Here is a 20,971-nt window from a genome sequence, read left to right on the forward strand (position 1 = left end):
ACCCTTTTTCCTATCCAGTGGTTGTTTTTGTCGTTTAACAGGAACTTACTGGTGAAATAAGTTATTTTTTAAGATATTGTTGTTACAATTTTAATAAATCAATAAATTTTTCCTTAGCAATAAACAAGCCGTTCTATAATGTCGGGTTTTTTTTGCTCCTTTTTGAACAAAAATAATGAAAACAATATGCAGATTAAATGTCAGGTAATAATCAACTGTAAAGTAGCTACACCTTTTTTAAAAGGATCCTTTCGGTAAATCGGCCTCTGCCGGGTAGAAATTTGTGAAATTGTATACAAAAAGTTAACACCAACATTTAGTGGCAAAATCCATTGTTATGTCTACAAAATTATTTTAGATATAGTAGAAGTTCAAGTCACCACTACCTCTGGTCAAAATATTGACTTAGTATCTCAGAATATAAACTAAGAATCTCAAAGTAATGAGAAAATGTCAAATACTGACTTAGAATCTCAATATATTAGCTTAGTATCTCAATATATTTATCTCAAAATATTGACTTAGTATCTCAATGTATTGGTTCAGTATCTCAATTTATTGATTTAACTCAAAATATTGACTTAGTATCTCAATATATTGACTTAGTAACTCAGAATATTGACAAAGAATCTCAAACCAATAAGAACATTTAAAATATTGACTTACAATTAGTGGTGCACGATATATCGGCCGCCGATATAATATCGGCCGATATGGTCATTTTTTTACACATCGGTATCGTTCCGATGTCAAAATAGGGCCGATGTGAATCATTCCTGTGTATTTGACGTGTTTAGGCTTAGATGTGAGTGTGTGAGAATTTAGATCTAAATCTGACCTGTGGAGGGCAGTAATACGCTTAACAGCGTCTATACTGCTGAAATTAGACGAAGAAGAAGTATGGGCGGGATGTTGGTTTTTGCAGACGGAATCTGCGGCGAAGTGGGACACTGGAAACTGTAGTAGACCACCGGCTCTCGGTGGGCGGGGGAGAGATGAATGTTCGGGAATAAGAGGTTGCTGTTCGGTTGCTGCGGCCCGCCGTACAGGTTAGTTTGACCAGCGGGCAGCAGCCGCGATCATGGGGGGACATTCTCAGCGGTGAAACGCAAACGGGGGCTGGACCTAGCTAGGTGGAAAGCTAACGCTAGCCAGCTATCTGTTCCATCGATCCTGTTTGCAAGGGTCTGCTCATTAGACAACAAACTGGAGCACATCCAACTTAAACCAAACTCCCATCGCGACTTCAGAGACTACTGTGTTGTTCTTGTTGTGGAAACATGTCGCCGGGTCAGAGTGGAGATTTTGTTAACACGGACTTGTGCAGAAATTAGCTGCTTGTATCCAACTAAATGCTAACTGCTGGGGAAGTTTGGGACTAGTAAATGCCGACCGTTCTACATTTCACGCAAATTTACAACCGTGTTTATAATCTGCTACATTTAGCTATTGCACACACACGTAAAGTTCAGCTAATGCATACTAGCATTAGCGCTTGGTTGACTGTAAACACCTGTTTCGTTTTTATATATTTTAAATGTGTAACCATTACAGCCACGGTGAAATGTTGTTTCGTGTATATGGTTGAAATGACAATAAAACACATTTGGGTTGAGTTGAATGCTGCCTCACTGTGGGTCTGTAGGTGGATGTGGCTTGGGAGTAGCAGCGAAGCAAGTGCATTCTGGGATTTGGTGTCTTTCATCCATATGAGCAAAAAACACATTTCCTAGAAGGCACCAATTTCTATACTTTCAAGGGTTAGGCCTAACCTTTAAGTACTTGGCAGTTACTGTACTTCCAGTTCAGACTGCAAAAGCCAGTGTCTGTTCAGTCCAGTTTGTTCTGGCTCCATTTTCACATTTTACCTCTTTCAATACTTTTGGCTTTGGCCATTTAAGGCCTACTACTGTACTTTAAAGTTTTGAACTGTTGTACAATGTTCACAGAATACAGTGACTTGGTCTCAAGTGAGTTAGATGTTTATTGTGAATACTCAGGGTTGGCTTATTCATAGTGTGAATTCAGGACACACTTGTATCCTTTTAAAAATTTATTTTCATATAAATATTTATTTTTTCTTCTGAAAATCTGATGACAGTAATATTTTGCACACAGGTAAAGGTGCCCAATATCAGTGATTTCTGAAAATAAATCACAAAAGTAAAAAAAATGCCTTTTGGAAAATAGTTCCTTATTTGATTATCATAAAAAATGTGTTCTATACACAGATATCGACATCGGTAAATATCGGTATCGGCCATAACAGCAATATTAATATCGGTTATCGGTCACAATTTTCACATCGGTGCATCACTACTTACAATCTCAATATATTGACTCAATATCTCAAAGAATCAACTTAGTATCTCAATATATTGACTAAGTAACTTAGAATATTGACTACGAATCTGAAAGTAATGACAAACTTTAAAATATTGAATTAGAATCTCAATATATTAACTTCTGCACACCGGCGTACAACATATTACTTTGTATTATGGAGTCTGGAGATCCTTTTTTCTTGTTGAAGCGGAAATCTATTGTTGGGGCACGTTTGTTTCTACTGTTTCAACAGAATTGCATTAATGTTGATAGCGTGTGGATGCTTTCAACGGTTTGTTCAAATTCTGCATTAGCAAAACACAATTTTTTTTACAAAATGATGACTCTTTACCCGGACAAGTGACTTTTATGCATGGACAAGTGAAACGTAAATGTACTTGTCCGAAGGACAAGTGCCTCAAAAAGTTAATGTCAAGCCCTGTCTACTATATCTCTGAACTTGGCAGCGCCTGGGTCAGGTGTTTCGGTGAGGACGGAGATAACTACAACGAGGAGACAGTCTTTATTGCACCTAGCTCAGTGGAGATTAACAAGAGTTCTCAAGTTGCAGTGTAAGTTCCTGCAGGAAAACAAATCAGATCCTACCAACAAGCATTCATTGTCATGCTAATACCTGCTCCAACACACACACACACACACACACACACACACACACACACACACACACACACACACACACACACACACACACACACACACACACACACACACACACACCTGTTGCAGCACACCACTGTAAACACCTGTTGCAGCCTGTAAACTGCTTCCCACAAAAACACACACACATCTGCAGCATGTAAAAACAGCATGAAGCAGGAGCATCTCTTACCGTTTATCAGCGGGTTTGAATCCATCTTTAGCGAAATGTCCCGTATGTTGCGTTTCTGTTGCCTGTCTCCCAGCAGAGGCTCAGACTTCCTCCATGCCGCTGTGTGCTTCTTGTTGTTGTTGTGTTGTCTGTGTTTCTCTCTCTGTGTGTGTGTGTGTGTGTGTGTGTGTGTGTGTGTGTGTCTCTCTCTCTGTCCTGTCTGGCTGTTGGAGGGTCTTGTCGGAGCTGTCAGAGCCGGGCTGAGGAGGCTGAAGACGAGGCGACGTTCAGCAGCTTCTCCCGCGACCTGCTGGCGTTATGTAACCGCACCGAGCCGCTGCTGCTGCCAGGCTCCCGAGCCTCCATGCTAACGACAACCTCACCGACAGCACGGAGAAATTAAAAGTTAGCTCAGCCCAAGAACCAGCGGACACCAACGTTCGTAACCAACGGAAACAGAAAACAAGTCCATTTAACGTTTCACACACGATTAAAAGCCTTTTAACCGCACATTACTTAATGCTAACTAACAAGCTAATGTTAATTAATGTCTAATAGCTTTGTGTTAGCGTATAAATATGGGTTAAGTAGCTATTACTGCGGGTGTCGATAAAGTGAGTTGTTGCTGTCAGTTGCTTGGCTGTGTTGACAAACGCTGAGGGGAGCTAGCTAATTAGCTAGCAAACGATGCTAACACGTTTTTGACGTAAAATTGTATTATTATTTTTTTTTATCTTCTGGGAGGTTTTCCGGAACCGCCGATTAAACAACAGATTTTTCACAAAGTTTCTCCAAGTTCAGGGTTTTCTGGGGGCTGAAGCTGTTAGCCTAGCGTGCTAACCAGCTAGCTTAGCTTAGCCTAGCCTAGCCTGCTGTGACAGCCCCCCTCCTCCCCGCCTTCCTCCAGCCCCCAAACAGCGCTGCTTACTGCGGACTGGAGTTCGCCCGCAAACCGTCCACAGTCTTCCGACACGGAGGGAAAGTCGTTGGTAAAATCCGCCCGGTTGTTTGTTCGCGTTGCAGCGGACAGAAGGGTCCGTCTGTGAAGGCTAAATGCATCACTTAGGTGTGTTTTCCCAGTTTCTTCCTGTTTGGACGAACGCCTCCTCACTACTTTTCACCACAGTCGAGTTAGCCGCCATTCAAACAATCACGTTTCCGGGGATAGATTTCAAAATAAAACTCATCTCAGAATCAGAGTCTGAAAAAAAAGGATTTACTGCCAAGTAACTAACACCTACAAGGAATATGCCTATGTGCTTGGTACATACATACATACATACATACATAGATACATACATACATACATAAATAAACTAACAAACAAATATAGTGCTTGAAATACTCATTCATATAAAATCAATACAATGAAACCAATTTAGTATTTAACCTACCTGACATATTTACGAGACAGGCTTATATGTATGTATTCAGTGCATGATTGTGTGTGTGTGTGTGTGTGTGTGTTTCTTTGTATTTTCCGTTTATTTGTGTGTGTTTATGTGTGTGTGTGTGTGTGTGTGTGTGTGTGTGTGTGTGGGGTTCTGTGAGTGTGTGTGTGTTTATGTATTTGTGTGTGTGTGTGGGGGGGGTTCTGTGAGTGTGTTTATGTATTTGTGTGTGTGTGTGTGTGTATGTATTTGTGTGTGTGTTTGTGTGTATTTTCCGTTTGTTTGTATGTGTTTATGTGTGTGTTTGTGACAAAAAAGTTGGAAAAAGCAAAAAAAAAAAAAAAAAAAAATGACATCCAAAAATACAGTCAAAGATATTTGACTATATGTATCTAAAAGCATGTCAATAAACTCTACACGTCTGGTCCTGTCTGGCTCTTAGTGAGTTTGACACCACTGCTTTATGTAGTAATCTACAGCAGTGCATCCTGTTCTATAAGATCATCATATGTTTGTAGCGTCCTGTGAGAACCACGTATCTCTAAAATGTTTCATGGTGTCAGAGAAACAGCCCTGCTTTCAGCTTTGTGACCCCCAAGTGTCTCCATCTTCAGATAAAACAAAGTTCCCTATATAGATATTGCTAGGTGTAGCCTACAACAGTAATATGGATAAATATCTTGGTTTAAAAAATAAAAAAGTTTTTTTTAAATATTAGAAAGTTTGCGCTTTTATTTTGAAGGAACATTGTTGTCTGAGTTCCGGTATTTTTAATTTTTAATTTTTTTATCTAAAAAAAAAATCTGACGCAGCGCGTGCTTGTGCTTCTGCAGCATCCAGGCACCCGACCAACAAGTGTTTCAAAATAAAAGTTGTCTGCGGACAGGATGACGTATAATCAGTGACGCGTTTATATTTTACATTTACAAACATGTTAACTTGACCGAAGATATGACAGATAGATAAAATAAAATCAATACAATGAAAGCAATTTAGTATTTAATTCAGTGCATTGTCACAAGTGTGTGCGTCTGTGTGTGTGTCTTTGTGTGCGTGTGTTTCTGTGTGTTTTTGTGTGCATGTTTCGGTGTGTGTGCGCGTCTGTGTGTGTATCTTTGTGTGTGTGTTTTGTGTGTGTGTGCACGTCTGTGTGTATGTGTGTTTTGTGTATGTCTGTGTTTCTGTGTGTGCGAGTCTATTTCAGGAGTCACCTCCCGGCTTCTTTACGCCACTGCCTCTATTCAGCATCCAGTTTAGTTTCCACGGCAACAGGCTGCGCGTTGACTGAGCAGCTTTCAGCAGCTCTCATCAGCATCTCATTCATTATATTTATATATTCATCTCGAACACTCAGCACTGGGAGTTACATCTCATAACAAGTTATTTTATTCATAAAGTGCCAAATCATGACAGAAGTTATCTGAGAACACCGTTATGGGGTGTCACTACCTGATGTGAGTCAAGTGCAGACACACACACACACACACACACACACATATACATATATATATATATATATATATATATATATATATATATATATATATATATATATATATATATATATATATATATATATATATATATATATATATATATATATATGAGAGACTTCTGTAATGTCTAAAGTAGTCTACAAGAACCTGCTAACGAGAGACTTCTGTAATGTCAATACAATAAATGGACCTACATAATGGAGTTGGTTCACTGCTGGCTATGAGGTAGCAATGACACAATTTGAATAAAGTGCCAAAAGTGTCGAAAAAAAGAGACAAAAACGTGTAAAAAAAAAAAGTGTAGATTAGAGGACGATGCACGGTCAAATGGAAGACAACACAATGGGTCAGGTCAAATAAAAGTATCTTAGTTGCTTGTCCTGAGTGTCTCCCTTTAGCAGCTGAATGTTTGCATCATTTCCTTTAAAATGAAAAAAAAAGAAGACTGAACTGTTAAAAAAACGACAAAAACTTCAGTAAAATGCGACAAAAAAAGTTAAAAAATTGTCAAAAAAAAGCTAACATGTCAAAAAAAAACGTCAGAAAAATGTGACAAAAGAAGGTTAAATAAAAAACGCAAAAATCTTTACAAAATAAAGTCAGAAAAATGCGACAGAAAAGTAAAAGAATTGACGAAAAAAGCTACAATCTAAAAAAAGAAAATAACGTCAGAAAAATGCGGCAAAAAAATTACAAAATATGTTGGAAAAACTACTCATTTACACACCACTACACAACAGAGGCTGTCACTTGAACAGCGTTATGAGCTAACGTTAGCAATCAAACATTCATAGACAGCTACTACGTTTTGGAAATGATTTCCATCTTGTGTTATTGTACGTAATGAAAAAAGTTTTTTATTTTATGGATTTCACAAATTTCAGCTTTGGCGTTATGCCATGAACCGTTTAAATCTGAGCACCGACTCCTCTGTAGGTCTCTGGTCTCTGGGTCCGAAGACGTGACTGTGTTCAAACACGATCAACATGCATTCAAAGAGACTTCCATAAGTTTTGCCTGTACGTTTCAAATAATTTAATATAATTTGGTATTTCATCTTGATTATTTGACTTTCGATGCTCTCTGTTAGAGGAGCAGAAACATCTGGAGAGGAAACAAACTAAAAAAAAATCATCATACAACACGCAACGGTGAATCGGGAGAAACAAGTCCAGAAGAGGGGTGTGTTTCGGAGTGTCTGTGTGTGTGTTTCTGTGTGGGTGTGTTTCTGTGTGTTTCTGTGTGAATGTGTTTATGTCTGTGTTTCTGTCTGTGTGTCTATTTTCGGCTTCTTTACACCACTGCCTCCAGTCAGCCTCCAGGTGAAGTAAATGTTGAGATTATTAGAGTCTGAATCCTCTCTGACATCACAGATAACCACATCCCTGAATCATAGCAACGGGTTCCACATCTTACAGAGTTGCAGAGAAGAAGAAGAAGAAGGCGGCGTCCTCTCTCTCTCTCTCTCTCTCTCTCTCTCTCTCTCTCTCTCTCTCTCTCTCTCTCTCTCTCTCTCTCTCTCTCTCTCTCTCTCTCTCTCTCTCTCTCTCTCTCTCTCTCTGGATGTCCACGTGTGTTACAGCCCATAGCCTCCTATCACGTCACCATGGCTACGATGTCCTGATGAACGATGAGTCGCATTAAAGGGAAGCTTTCCTTCTCCACCTCGCCACATGCAACAAATCCTCGCTCCCATCGGGGTCACAAAGCCCCACTCGGCCAGCTGCTCCGGCGTCTGATACTGACGCTGAGGCCTCTCCTGCACGCCGGCTGGGTGGCGTGAGCGTTTTTATTTCGGCTCCCGTGGTAACAGGTTAGAGCGTGCAAGTAGAAATAGAAACAGGACCGACGCCTATTTTTCACGCGACACGCGTGTTGGAAGCGTTTCCAGGCAACATAGAACAGGAAAATTTTATGTCTTTTAGACACAAATACATATTAATTTTGATATAAATGCAGATATATAAATGTTATTTTAAAAAAATTATAAAAAAAATTATGGATTTTCAAATATTGCACCAGCTGTCAATACAGAAGGAACTGCCGACGTTGTCTTAGCTGTAATCATATAATAATCAATAATCAATAATTTGTGAACGTATCGGTATAAAATTTATATGGATAAACGTAAAAAATGTGGGCATATCAGCGATTTAAAAAAGTGGTTTGTTCTGCAATTTGCTGGAAACTATAGAGGACGTTTTTCATTGCAGTCAATGGAGGGAAATTTGGACATCTCGTCATTTGGAAGCTCAACCAGCCAAAAGTAAGATTTCCTAAAACTAGACAAAAATACCTACGTTTTGATGTATAAATTGTGTATGACAAGTAGATATTGTGGGCGTGAGAGCAATTTATTTTATTTTATTAATTTATTTTTTTAAGGCTCTGTGCTGTAGCTATGACATCATCCACTCTAGCTCACGCAATACACACTCTGTTTAATCGATACAATTTCCCGAAATTATCACTAAACTTAAACAGCTTTTTCACAAAAACTGTAAAAGATATCAAACTGAAAAGCACAAGCCGGATAGCTGAATATTTTGTGAACATTTCAAAGTTTGTTTGGCGTCTGTAGGTGAAAGTATGAAGGAGCTGAAACTTTTGGGAGCGGAAGAAGATTTGAAGGATATGAAGCATGCTCTTATTCACTTCAATGTTATAAGAAAGTTTTAAAAAGCTTAATATTTTAAAAAGTATAAATAGTAGAAAAACAGTTGAAGAAGAGCACACATCTGCTGAAAGAGCTGAACATTTTAAAAGTTGAATGGTTTTAATAGGTGAAAGTATGCAGAAGTTACAGAGAGCCAAAAAACGTACGGAAGAGGGAACTAGAAAATGCATTTCCTGCAGATAATGCGTGGGAATGCTGAATAGCTGAATTGCTAAAGATAACTGGATGAATAGCTTAAATGCGTAAGAAGAAGTTGAAATAGTGAGAATAGTTGAAAAAGTGGAAATCGTTAAAAATTTTAAAGTTGACGCTAAACTGAATTGTTGGCTTTAAAAGTTGAAAAATGACAAAATATGTAGAACATTGTGAGGTCTTTAGCTGAAGCTGAAGAATAGTTGAGAAAGTGGAAATTGGTTCAATAAATAAAAAAGTTGAATAACACCACTAATAAAATATAATATAATATATAATAATAAAATTATTTCTTGAAATACATTTGTAGAAAAGCGGGAAGCTAAACTGTAAAACTGTCAAAAGTGGAAGTTTCAATAAATTGACTAAAAAGACTGATTATCAGCCATATCCATTGCATAGAACAAACGAGAAAGAGAGGGATAAAGAGAGACAGAGAAGAAGAGAGGAAAGGAGAGAGAGAGAGGGAAGGAGAGAGAGAGAGGGAAAGAGAGAGAGAGAGAGAGGGAGAGGGAGGGAGAGAGAGGGAGAGAGAAAAAAAGGGACAGGTAGAGAGAGAGGGGGAGAGAGAGGGGGGAGAGAGAGAGAGGGAGATGAGAGAGGGAGAGACAAAGAGAAAGAAAGAGAAGGGGAGAGAGAGGGATAGAGAGAGAAAGGATAGAGAGGGAGAGAGAGAGGCAAAGGGAAAGAAAGAGACAGAGAGAGAGAGGGAAAGAGAGTGATAGAGAGAGAGAGAGACAGGAAGAGAGAGAGAGAGAGGGAGAAGGAGGGATGGAGAGAGTGAATGAAAAAGAGAGAGAGAGAGGGGAGGGAGGGAGAGAGAGAGAGAGGGAGGGAGAAGGAGGGATGGAGAGAGAAAAAAAAGAAAGACAGGGAGAGAGATAGAGAAACAAAGAGATAGAGAGGGGGAGAGAGAAGACAGACAGACCAGAAGAAGAGAATAGAAGAGAGAAGACAGACTAAAGTTCATATTCCTGCCTGTAGTATCTGGGTGGGTGTCTGTTGTCATGGTAACGACTGGCCAGTGAATGTTTGTAAACATCCTTTGATGTGTCATCAGTTAACGAGCAACACCTGCTGAAACTCTCAGCTGGGCCAAACTGAAGCTATTGAGAGACACTGAGAGCAAGCTCTCAAATAAAGGCTCAAACCTGCCAAAATGATAACTGCTATCAGTCAAATGACGTCATCCTGAACACCACAAGGCCTTTGTGAACGTATCGGTATAAAATTTATGTTGATAAACTTAGAAATGTGGGCATATCAGCGATTTAAAAAAGTGGTTCGCTGTACCTTTCACTGGGAAATATAAAGGATTTTTAACATGAGAGCGGATGGAGAAATATTTTCAACTCCCGTCATTTGGAAGCTCGCTGAGCCAAAAGTATGAGACGTATCGCATAACTGAGCAAGTTGTCTGAAACTACACAAAAATACCTACGTTTTGATGTATAAAGTGTGTATGACAAGTAGATATTGTGGGCGTGAGAGCAGTTTATAGACAAGGAACTAAAAAATGTTTATGATGTTAAAAAATGTTAAAAAATTGTTTTTCGAAGCTTCACCCTCTAGCCATGACATCATCCACACTAGCAAGCGCAATACACACTGTTTAATCGATAGAATTTCCTGAAATGATCACTAAACTTAAACAGCTTTTTCAAAAAAACTGTAAAAGATATCAAACTGAAAAGCACAAGCCTGATAGCTGAATATTTTGTGAACATTTTAAAGTTTGTTTGGCGTCTGTAGGTGAAAGTATGAAGGAGCTGAAACTTTTGGGAGCGGAAGAAGATTTGAAGGATTTGAAGCATGCTCTCATTCACTTCAATGTTAAAAAAAAGTGTTAAAAAGCTATATATTTTAAAAAGTATAAATAGTAGAAAAAAAGTTGAAGAAGTCCCATCATAAGCTGAAAGAGCTGAACATTTGAAAAGTTGAATGGTTTTAATAGCTGAAAGTAGGCAGAAGTTACGCTGAGCCAAAAAACGGACGGAATAATAAGTTTATAAAAAGAACCGAATAACAATAGTGGGAATGCTGTAGAACAGCATTCTAACAATAAATCAACTGTAAAAAACACAACTGTGACCTTTGCCGTAATACTTTTCCTATTTAAACTTTATTTTTTCATTCAGAACACGAGAGGAAATAAGAGTTTACTGCAAAACGTAATGAGCTAAATAATGTTTTTTCTCGATGATTCGGTTTTTGTGATCGTTGGGAGCCGAAACTCATAATCACGATTACATTTTGATTAATTGCACAGCCCTAACGAGACGTACATCTTGTAACCCCGCCCGCCAACTTCTCCCAAAACCGCGTCAGTTAAACGTACGTCCCGACCCAGAGCGCCAAAAAGTGACGCCAAGAGTCCCGGCCGAGACATTTTGAGTGCGTTTCTGTGTGCCTTTCGGACTTTTTGCGTCAATAACAAACTTTTTGCATCAATAACAAACTCCCGGGCAGAAAGACACCGGACCGAGCGTCTCTGTGCGACTGTGTCGAGAAGAGAAGGTGTCGTGTAACGTCCGACACGTCGGCGCGTCTAGAAAAGGTCTCTCCTGCTGCTCTCTGGTAGGTCGCTCAGTCCCTGCAGCTCCCTCAGGCCCTGCAGAAGAAGAAGAAGAAGAAGAGGACAGCAGCCAATCAGAGTCAGAGTGAAAGCACAGTTGTAGAAAAATTGGACCCTTCTCATATAGACAAGATCACGACGACATTATTTTATTGCCGTGTTATCAAGACGCATACTGGCTTTTTAGCGTGTTTATCACGCCATTTGGCCTCCACTGACTTACATTACCTTGCGATAGCAGACTGATCTCATGAATTGGCGTATGTATGACAAGCCAATTTGTATTCCGTTTTTGCGTGTTATCAGGACGCATAATCGCATTTTTGCGTGTATATCAACGCAAATCGGCCGCCATTGACCTACATTGCGAGTCAATTTCCACCATAGCGAGTGGTATAAATGAACGGGGGATTGGGTAAGGAGGGAGGTTGGGGTGTTGGACGGGTAAAACACAGGACTTTCACCTGTGTTCGCGTGCAGCGATTTTTCAGCCGTTTCTTTTTTTTGTAATAAGCCTTACCCAATGTGTCTTTCCTAAACCCAACCATTTATTGTTTTCCTAACCGTGTTTTTGTCGTTATTTTCCGTGTTTTTGTCACTGTTTGGTTACTAAAGCCTTTCCCTGTGTTCTTTTCCTAAACCCAACCATTTTTTAACAGGCGTGTGACGTTGTTCTCGCGATAGTACGTCGTGTTCTGTTAATGTAGGTCAATGGCTGCCGATTTTTGTTGATATACACGCGAAAATGCGATTATGCGTCTTGATAACACGCAAAAACGTGATACAAAATCGGCGTGTCATACATACTCCAATTCATGAGATCAGTCTGCCGTGGAGGTTCCCAGCGAGCTGAGGCGATACTAAAAAGATGACGTGAAAACCTGGAGACTGCTGATTGGTCGGAGAGAATCGTCACTAATCACTGCGTCATCGTTGCTATAGCGGGACAGCGTGTGTGTGTGTGTGTTTTTTTTTGCTGCCTCCAGCTTCTTTAGAAACTAAATGTGTCTTCTGACAAACAGCCACACGCTGAGAATCAGAAACACACACCTTCCACGTTCTGCCTGTGTGTGTGTGTGTGTGTGTGTGTGTGTGTGTGTGTGTGTGTGTGTGTTGTGTTAGGTAGGTCACGGCAGTTTCCTGCGGCGTTGCTATGACGACCAGCCATGCTAGCCTCACGCATGAGACGGTAATAAATCTGCAAAGTAATGTTGGGGACCAAGAAGCTGGTTAAACCTGATTCAACCAAAAGGCCTCAGATTGAGCTGACCAGAGAGACAAAGGAATCGTGGCCTGTATGTAAACTCCAACGCCTGGTCATTCACACCTGTATGCGAAAGTCCCAGTCAGTAGGGACAAGCCTCACAGCTGGCAGGAAGTCACAGAACTACAAGATTGTAGTTTTCAAACTTTCAAGAGTTTTGAGTCTTCCTATTGTTTCAGCGGGACCTATAAATAAGCCTGATCACCCAAAATCCTGTTGTCTTCACTGCAACTCCCGTTGCTGACAGCAAGCGCTTGTGCTGAACTTCCATTTTCTGGAGAAAGTGGATTTTATTTCGGTGGATCCTTGAAAACGCACCAGTGTTTTCATATCTGCAGTGAGAAGGAAACAACGTTTTTCTTCTCAAAGTCGACTAAACTTGCCCCCTTGCTGCCTTTTTGGAGGGAAGTTTGATTTGTTCGTTCATCTGTTTCCTTTCTGGGGAAATCTATGGACAGGAATAAACGGACTGAACACACCCGTAAGGAGGCTTACGTCTGGGCAGAGATAAGTAGTGTGTTTTATTAATGAGCAAAGGGTTCGCTACCACTTGTTGCCATTAATGTGATCTATGATTTTAATTATGTACTGGTCTATACGTGATTATTAATCTTTTTCTGTGAATGTATCAATAGATCATGGTACTGTTGATGTTGTGTTAAGTAGCTGGTTAAAACCATAAGCGCTACCTGCTAAACCACTCCTTTCACGGAGTTTAGTTACTGTCCGCGAGATAATCGCGGTGAATCAGCTGTTAGCCACTGGAGTGGTTATAATGACCAAAGTTTCCCTCGGTAAATCAAAAGTCTCAGTCTGTCCTAAGTACACGTGGGGTCCAGACCTGGGTGGCTGAGGGAGCTGGCCATTATCGATAACTAAGATCAGAGTGTTTTCCTCCTTTATTCTGTTCCTTTACTAACACACACACGGACACAAGCTAGCCACGTAGCTCCCGAGCTAACGCTGCTAGTTTAACCACGTGGGGTTGCCTAGCAACCCCCCCCCTTTACCTGTTCAACCCCTCCTCGTGCGCCCAGCACCACTATCGCCCTCTTGAGGCTAAATAGTTTTGTGCAGCTCACAGGAGTAGCCATTTTTGGAGTTGTTTTTGTGTTAGAATTACACTTCGACACCACCCCTCCTCTTTCTCTCTCTCTCACACACTCACACACACACACACACACACACACACACACACACACACACACACACACACACACACACACACACACACACACACACACACACACACACACACACACACACACACACACATCCATGCTGCTTTGTTTTTGATTGTGATATTGTAAAAAAGGTATATAAGTTTATTATTGAAGGATTATTGATTAGCTACTGATAATTGTGACGTTAATAAATCTTATTATACTTAATTAGCAGTTGCTTGTGATTATTTGTGTACTTGTTGTAATAATTGCTGGTCGATCAGGTCCGTGCTTGGACTCACCCCTTCCTTTGTTCCCTTTTAAGGGATTTTCACAGAAATGAGACTGTTCCACAGTTTGATTATTGGTCCCTGACTTGCAGGGTGGTGCCACGTTTTGATTGTTTGTTGATTTGATAAAGTTATTAAGAACCATATTCATAACTTTATTAATATGGATAAAACATCTCTGATAATTTGCCAATGATCAAATCTGTACCCTATGGGAATCCAACAGTAACCTGAACCTGAACAGTTGAACATCTGATTCAGTTATTATTATTAATATAATAAAAAGATTGCAAAGAATGGGTTCCTATTCCCAAACAGTCTATAAATATAATCAGAAAAATATCAGGAAATTATGTACAAAGAAATACTAGTAAAATATCTATAAAATGAGAAAAATATCAGAAAAATTTCAGAAAAATATTTATGAAATATCTCAAAAATAGTACGAAAATATCAGAGAAAAAAATCCGAAATGATGGGATGATGGCTGAGTGATCTGATGAATATTAATAGTCATAAAGTGGACTGACCTCCAGCACCATGCGGATGTTGGCTTTAATCTTGGCCGAGTCTTTGGTGAGCGTCTCTGTGAAGCTGAAACACACAACGTTAGCACAACGTTAGTACAACGTTAGCATCTCTCACTCACAACAATGAACCGATAACCTTTATCGGCAGAAATACGCTTTGTTCAAACTCACAAAACTTTATTTTAAATTCCAGCTGAGATCTCAAACACGCCAACTAAAGTTTTTTTTTTTTTCAGAACTCGCTGCAGGTTTGAAACACACACACACACACACACACACACACACACACACACACACACACACACACACACACACACACACACACACACACACACAAACACGCACGCACCAAACACACACAGCACACACACGTACGCACACATGCACGCATGGATGCACGCACGCACGGCAAACACACACACATGCACACACACACACACGGGAACAGTTTGTGTGTTTAAATGTCGTGATGATGAAACTGACGCTGTGAGCTGACTCGTCTTCTTGTCGATGAATCGCAGAGCTTCGTCGAGGTTCATCTCCACGAAGAAGCCGTAACCGACGGCAACAAAGATCCGGGACGGGTCCTCACTGACAGGAGAGAAGAGGAGAGAAGAGGAGAAAATAGGAGAGAAGAGAAGAGGAGAGGAGAGGAGAGAAGAGGAGAGAAGAGGAGAAAATAGGAGAGAAGAGAAGAGGAGAGGTTTTTTTTTGGTTTTTAAAATCCCTTTATTGGACCATTTCCAGATAAGATTCACAGTCACAGAAAAATCAACAGACACAAACAAAGAAAAAAAAGAAATCAAAAACTAAACAAACATTAAAACCAAATACTATCAATTCAAACTTTGTGCTTTTTTCCAATCAAAACCTAACCACCAACTCTCCCTCCTCCCCCACAGAGCATAACACTCCCCTCACAGCCCACAAACCACTAAAAACCAGCAAATTGTCCATCATCTTGTAGTAAGCATGTTCCACCCTCAACCGGGCCTGGACCAGACCTTCCAGCACTGGTACTGGCTCCACACTTCCAGCTCCCTGAGTCCGGTTTCTGCGCGTAAGCCAGATGGCCAGTTTTGCCGTTGCAAACAAAAAATTCAATAAAATGTGAACTGTCCTTTTGTGCTTTGTGTATTTTGGACCAAAAATGAACAAGTCCAAAGAAAAAACCTCTCCAAAACCCTGCACCCACCTTTTAAGAACACCCAACAGATCTGCCAACCGAGGACATTGTAAAAACAAATGTGCTAAAGTTTCCACCTCGTGACAAAACATACATCCCTCCCCCAGCTCGGGATCGATGTGCGCTCTGTATCTGTTCGTAGCTATAGCCCCATGCACAATCCTCCATTGGAGGTCGGCTGCCCGCTTTTCAACGGGCAGCTTGTACAGGGAACGCCAACTGCCTTTCCGGGAAACCTCCGGACCAAAAAACTCAGTCCACCTCGACTCCTTCAGCTCAGCCAAAAAACCGTATGTTCAGGACCTTTATGCAGGTATAATATAACTCTTTCTTCCCTGCATCTTGAAACTTGCCCAATTGAGGAGTTGAGAAAGACAGTAGCTGACCCCGCCTCCTCCTGCCATCCCCCCCACAGATGGGGTAATGGTCAGAGAGGGGAAACTGTACTCCCATCCGTCACTCCACTGATCACACAGGGACCGATTCTATACCAGAGTTCGCTGAGGTGATCCCAGGGCAGCACAAACTTTTTCACCACCCTGTCGATCAACCTACTGGAGGTGATGTTGGTCCTCGCTCTCAGCACATCAACAGAGATTGCCGTCATCTTCATCAGGTGACCCAATTTAGTACACCCAGCCTCTCTGAGACTGGCCCTCAGGCTGGCTGACTGCAGTGTTCGAGTCCTCAGGAAGTTGTTAAAAAAAACAAGGGTTCTTCAAAAAGCCACATTCCTGGAGTTTCTTTTACATCCCGAGAATATTGGAGCACCTGCCACGCCTGGAGCACAGAGTTGTAGAACGATGTCAACCCATTAAGGTCCATCTCCTCGGTTCTTAAGAGGAAAAACTGCTTATCGTATCCCAGACGCCCAGCTCTCCTCAGCAGCAGTCGGGCTGTGTCCAGCCAGCTGGGGCCACACTTGTATAACAGTTTTTGAGCAGTCTGGAGTCTAAAGGAGGCAATTTTTGATTGAATATCCACCAGCCCCTGCCCCCCTTCAGCTACAGGCAAATATAAAACTGCTGCCCGAACCCAGTGTCGCCCCGACCAGAAGAAATCCACGATGGTTCTCTGAATGTCCTCCATCAGGCCTCTTGGTGGCACGATGGCAATAAGCTTATGCCAAAGGGTCGAGGCAACCAAGTTATTGGCAACCAGAACTCTTCCCCTATTCGACAGCTGGGGTAGCAACCATGTCCATTTAGACAACCGAGCGCACACCTTCTCCTTCACTCCCTCCCAGTTCTTTTTAACAAAACCCTCAGATCCCAAAAACACTCCCAAAACTTTCAACCCTTCCTTCCCCCACTCAAGTCCCCCTGGCAGACTGGGCACAGCTTTACCTCTCCATTGCCCTACTAACAAGGCCTCACTCTTAGCCCAGTTCACCCGTGCAGATGTGGCCCTCTCATACAGGGATAAAGCATCCTGTAAACACTGAACATCTGTCTGGCTGCAGACAAAAATATTGACATCATCTGCATAAGCTGAAACAACAAGGGGACACTCAACGCTCAAGGACCCAGGCAGGAGAAGACCACCAAGTCGAGCCCTCATCCTGCATAGTAGAGGTTCGATTGCTAAGGTATATAGCTGTCCCGAAATAGGGCAACCCTGTCTTATCCCCTCTGCACAGGAACGGGCCGACTCAGCCCAGCCCCGTCTTCACCAAACACTGTGCACCATTGTACAACAAACCAACCCAAGACAGAAACCCATCACCAAAACCAAATGCTTTAAGTGCAGAAAACAAATAAGAGTGATCCACCTTATCGAAAGCTTTTTCCTGGTCCAAAGAGACAATACCAACATCTAGATCATACAGTTTACACACATCGAGAATGTCCCGAACACAGAAAATATTGTCCATGATTGATCTATCTGGAACACAATAGGTTTGGTCCGAGTGTATAATTAGTTCCAGGACAACTTTCAACCGGTTTGATAATGCTCTGGAAAGTACCTTATAATCCGTACAGAGGAGGGAAACTGGGCGCCAGTTCTTAAGTAACGCCAGATCACCTTTTTGGGCAGCAATGACAACACTGCTCGCTGACAAGAAACAGGAAGAAAACCTGTTGTAATCCCTCCATAAAAAACCTCATGAAGGTCTGGTCCAATAGTATTCCAGAACTGTTTATAAAAATCTGTGGAGAGACCATCTATCCCGGAGCCTTTCCTGTAGCCATCTGGTTGACTGCAGTTTTCAGCTCCTCCAGAGTTAGCTCGCAGTCCAAAGCAGCTTTCTCGTCCGGACTGAGCTGAGGAAGACCCTCCAGCAGCTCCTCACGACTCTGCATGCTGCACTGTTGGGCCCCAAAGAGGTCAGCATAGAACACCATTGCATGGCTCCTCATCTCCCCAGGACTGGTGGTTACTCTACCTCCTGGAAGCTGAAGGCATGTCATTTGCTTCCTCTGAGCCACAGATTTCTCCAAATTAAAAAAATAAGGAGCTTGGGGCATCCATGTCCTTTAACTGGAGGAAACGACACCTGATAAGGGCTCCCTTCACTCTCTCATTCAGAAAAGAGCTCAATTCCAGTTTTTTTCTTTTTAACACCTGCCCTAAAGAAGGGTCAGAGTCCCTATTTAAAACCTCCTCAATACTGCTGATGCTGGCTTCAAGTTTCATGACCTCTGCATTAATCTTAGCAGTGGAATGGGAGGTGTATTGTTGACAAAAACCCGAACTTGGGCCTTGCCAACGTCCCACCACTGCGTCAAAGACTTAAAATCTGCTTTTTTATTTTTCCAGCACTTCCAAAAATGCTCAAAAGTTTCACAGAACTTGCTGTCTTGTAAAAGTTTGTTATTAAAATGCCAGTAGGACTTTACCCTCTCACCTGGCGAGACAATCAAATCTATAAAAACAAAGTGATGATCCGTGAAGCCAACAGGGGTTATTCTACTGTGGACCAGTCTAGAGCTAAGGTTTAGTGAAATATAAATCCTGTCAAGTCTGGCTGCACTCACCCTATTATTAATCACCCTCACCCAAGTGTACTGTCGGGATTGTGGATGTTTCACCCTCCATGTATCTACCAAATCCAGCTGGTTAATGGTGCTATTCAAACTCTGGGCTGAATGTGGGTGAGGTTCCTCGCCTATCCTGTCCACAGTGAAGTCAGGAGTACAGTTAAAATCGCCACCAACAATAAGCTGATCCTGATGGTACTTATTTAATTCAATTCTTAACTGAGTGAAAAATATCACTCTTTCTGCTCCCTGATTAGGGCGTATACATTAACAAACCAAAACCCAGAACCCTCTATCTCTGCCCTGACAACCAGCAGGCGTCCCTTTACCACTTCGGTGGAGGATATGATGGTTGCATTCGCTGCTGCCTTAAACAGGACAGCAACTCCTGCACTAACATTAGTACCATGGCTAAGAGCATGGGGACCCTCCCACCATAAACCCCAATCTGTCTCTACTGCTGGATCAGAATGTGTTTCCTGCAAAAACAGCACATCAATCCTTTTCTGACTAGAAACCTCAGAAATTAAAGCCCTCTTCTGCCTGTCTCTCCCACCATTGATATTAAGAGATCCTATTTTAGGCTCCTCATAGAAAAGTCAGAAAAAAGAAACAGACAAGTTGAGACAAGCAGAGAACAATATAAAGAGGAAAAAAAATTAAGTGTCATGATCATTGGAAGTTCTTATTCTTTTTGAGGTTCTACGTCCTTTTTCCTTTCTTAAAGTTGTAATGTGCTTTTTGAGGCGATAGCGTTTCTTTTTATCCAACAGGTCAAAACCAACAAGTCTTTTCAGTACAGCAACAGACTTGATAAACTTTTCTGTGTCTTTGAAATAATCGGTTACTTTCACAGATCTTTTAAAAGTTTCATTCAAAAAAACGATCAATTTCCTCCAATGAATACAGATCTGTGCTCAGATTAATTTCTCCAATAGACACAGTATCAGACTCTGAATCAAACTCCATGTCATCACTAGCACATGATGCCTGACTACTGAACAGGCCTACCCCTGTTCACCAGAGGGGATCCCAGTGTGATCTCTGGTGAGACTTGTGGAAGCTACTTCCCCAGTAATCCCTGACTGTGACTGCGCTGTAGCACCTACACACTCGAATGACTCTCTACTGGGGGGAACCTGCTGCTGCTCAGACTGGCTCTGCTTCTCCACATTACCTTCCTTAACTTCACCGCCCGGCTGCATCTGCAACGCCCTGATTTACCGCCACGCCCCAGCATCAGCTGCTCCAGCTACATCGGACCCGTCACGGGCGCAACATCATCCGCCCCCGGGCCGCCAGCCTCATCCGCGGCCGGGGTTTCAGGCGCCGCAGCCTCGCCAGCAGTCGGCGCCTGCTGTCTGTGTGGACATGCAAAACGCTTGTGTCCCACATCCCCACACTCAAAACATTTCAACTGTCCAGAGCTTGCATACACCATGTAAGAGCCTTGACCATGCTTCACTCTGAAGGACACCTCCAGCGTCTGTGTGGGCGAGTCCAGGAACATGAACACCTGCCGCCTCAGAGACTGCACATGTCGCAGTTTGGGATCCTTGCATCCTAAAGTCACCGTTTTAAATCCACTCGCAAACTTTCCAAACCTCTGAAGTTCATTCCCCAACAACTCGTCGGGTATGAACGGAGGAACACCAGATACGGTAATCCGCGTGGAGGGAACCGATAAAGGGGAAACCTGCACAAAGCTGTCTCTGATAAACACTCAAGCTGCTCATCCTTCATAAACACCACCACTGCTTTGTTCATTCTGGATGCAAAAGACAAGTTGTCATGGCCTACCTGTTCACCAACCGCCAACAGCACCTCCTCCACGGTAACATTACTCTCCGGGGGGGCTATCCTCACGCCCTGCCGGAGACTCGGAGGTGGCGTCTCAAAGGACGCCATTCCTCCCGAAAAAAAACACTCGGCCGAAACCCCGAATCCTCAGCAAACACTCCACAAAGAAATTAAAGAAACTTACCTGATCATGCACCAAAAGACAGATTGAAGACACAGTCAGAAAATCCGAAAAAACAGGGACAGAAACAGTTTGAAACTGAGGAGAGGAA

General features: G+C 42.0%; 2 protein-coding genes across 2 annotated transcripts in view; both read right to left on the reverse strand.

The window, feature by feature from the left end:
* The window catches only part of elk1 (ETS transcription factor ELK1), a 34,168-nt gene extending 30,710 nt beyond the window's left edge, over nucleotides 1-3,458 (reverse strand). The window contains exon 1 of the mRNA XM_028583098.1: nucleotides 3,176-3,458. Coding sequence (XP_028438899.1) covers nucleotides 3,176-3,200 — 25 coding nt within the window. The 5' untranslated portion in view covers nucleotides 3,201-3,458. The remainder of the gene's footprint in view (nucleotides 1-3,175) is intronic.
* A 16,693-nt stretch (nucleotides 3,459-20,151) lies between these two features.
* The window catches only part of LOC114558600 (uncharacterized), a 20,072-nt gene continuing 19,252 nt past the window's right edge, over nucleotides 20,152-20,971 (reverse strand). Inside the window, exons 6-7 of the mRNA XM_028582664.1 lie at nucleotides 20,700-20,768; nucleotides 20,152-20,595 (exon numbers count right to left, since the gene is read on the reverse strand). Of these exons, the coding sequence (XP_028438465.1) occupies nucleotides 20,152-20,595; nucleotides 20,700-20,768 (513 nt within the window). The remainder of the gene's footprint in view (nucleotides 20,596-20,699; nucleotides 20,769-20,971) is intronic.

Source organism: Perca flavescens, chromosome 7 (genome assembly GCF_004354835.1).
Source record: "Perca flavescens isolate YP-PL-M2 chromosome 7, PFLA_1.0, whole genome shotgun sequence".
Classification (NCBI taxonomy): domain Eukaryota; kingdom Metazoa; phylum Chordata; class Actinopteri; order Perciformes; family Percidae; genus Perca; species Perca flavescens.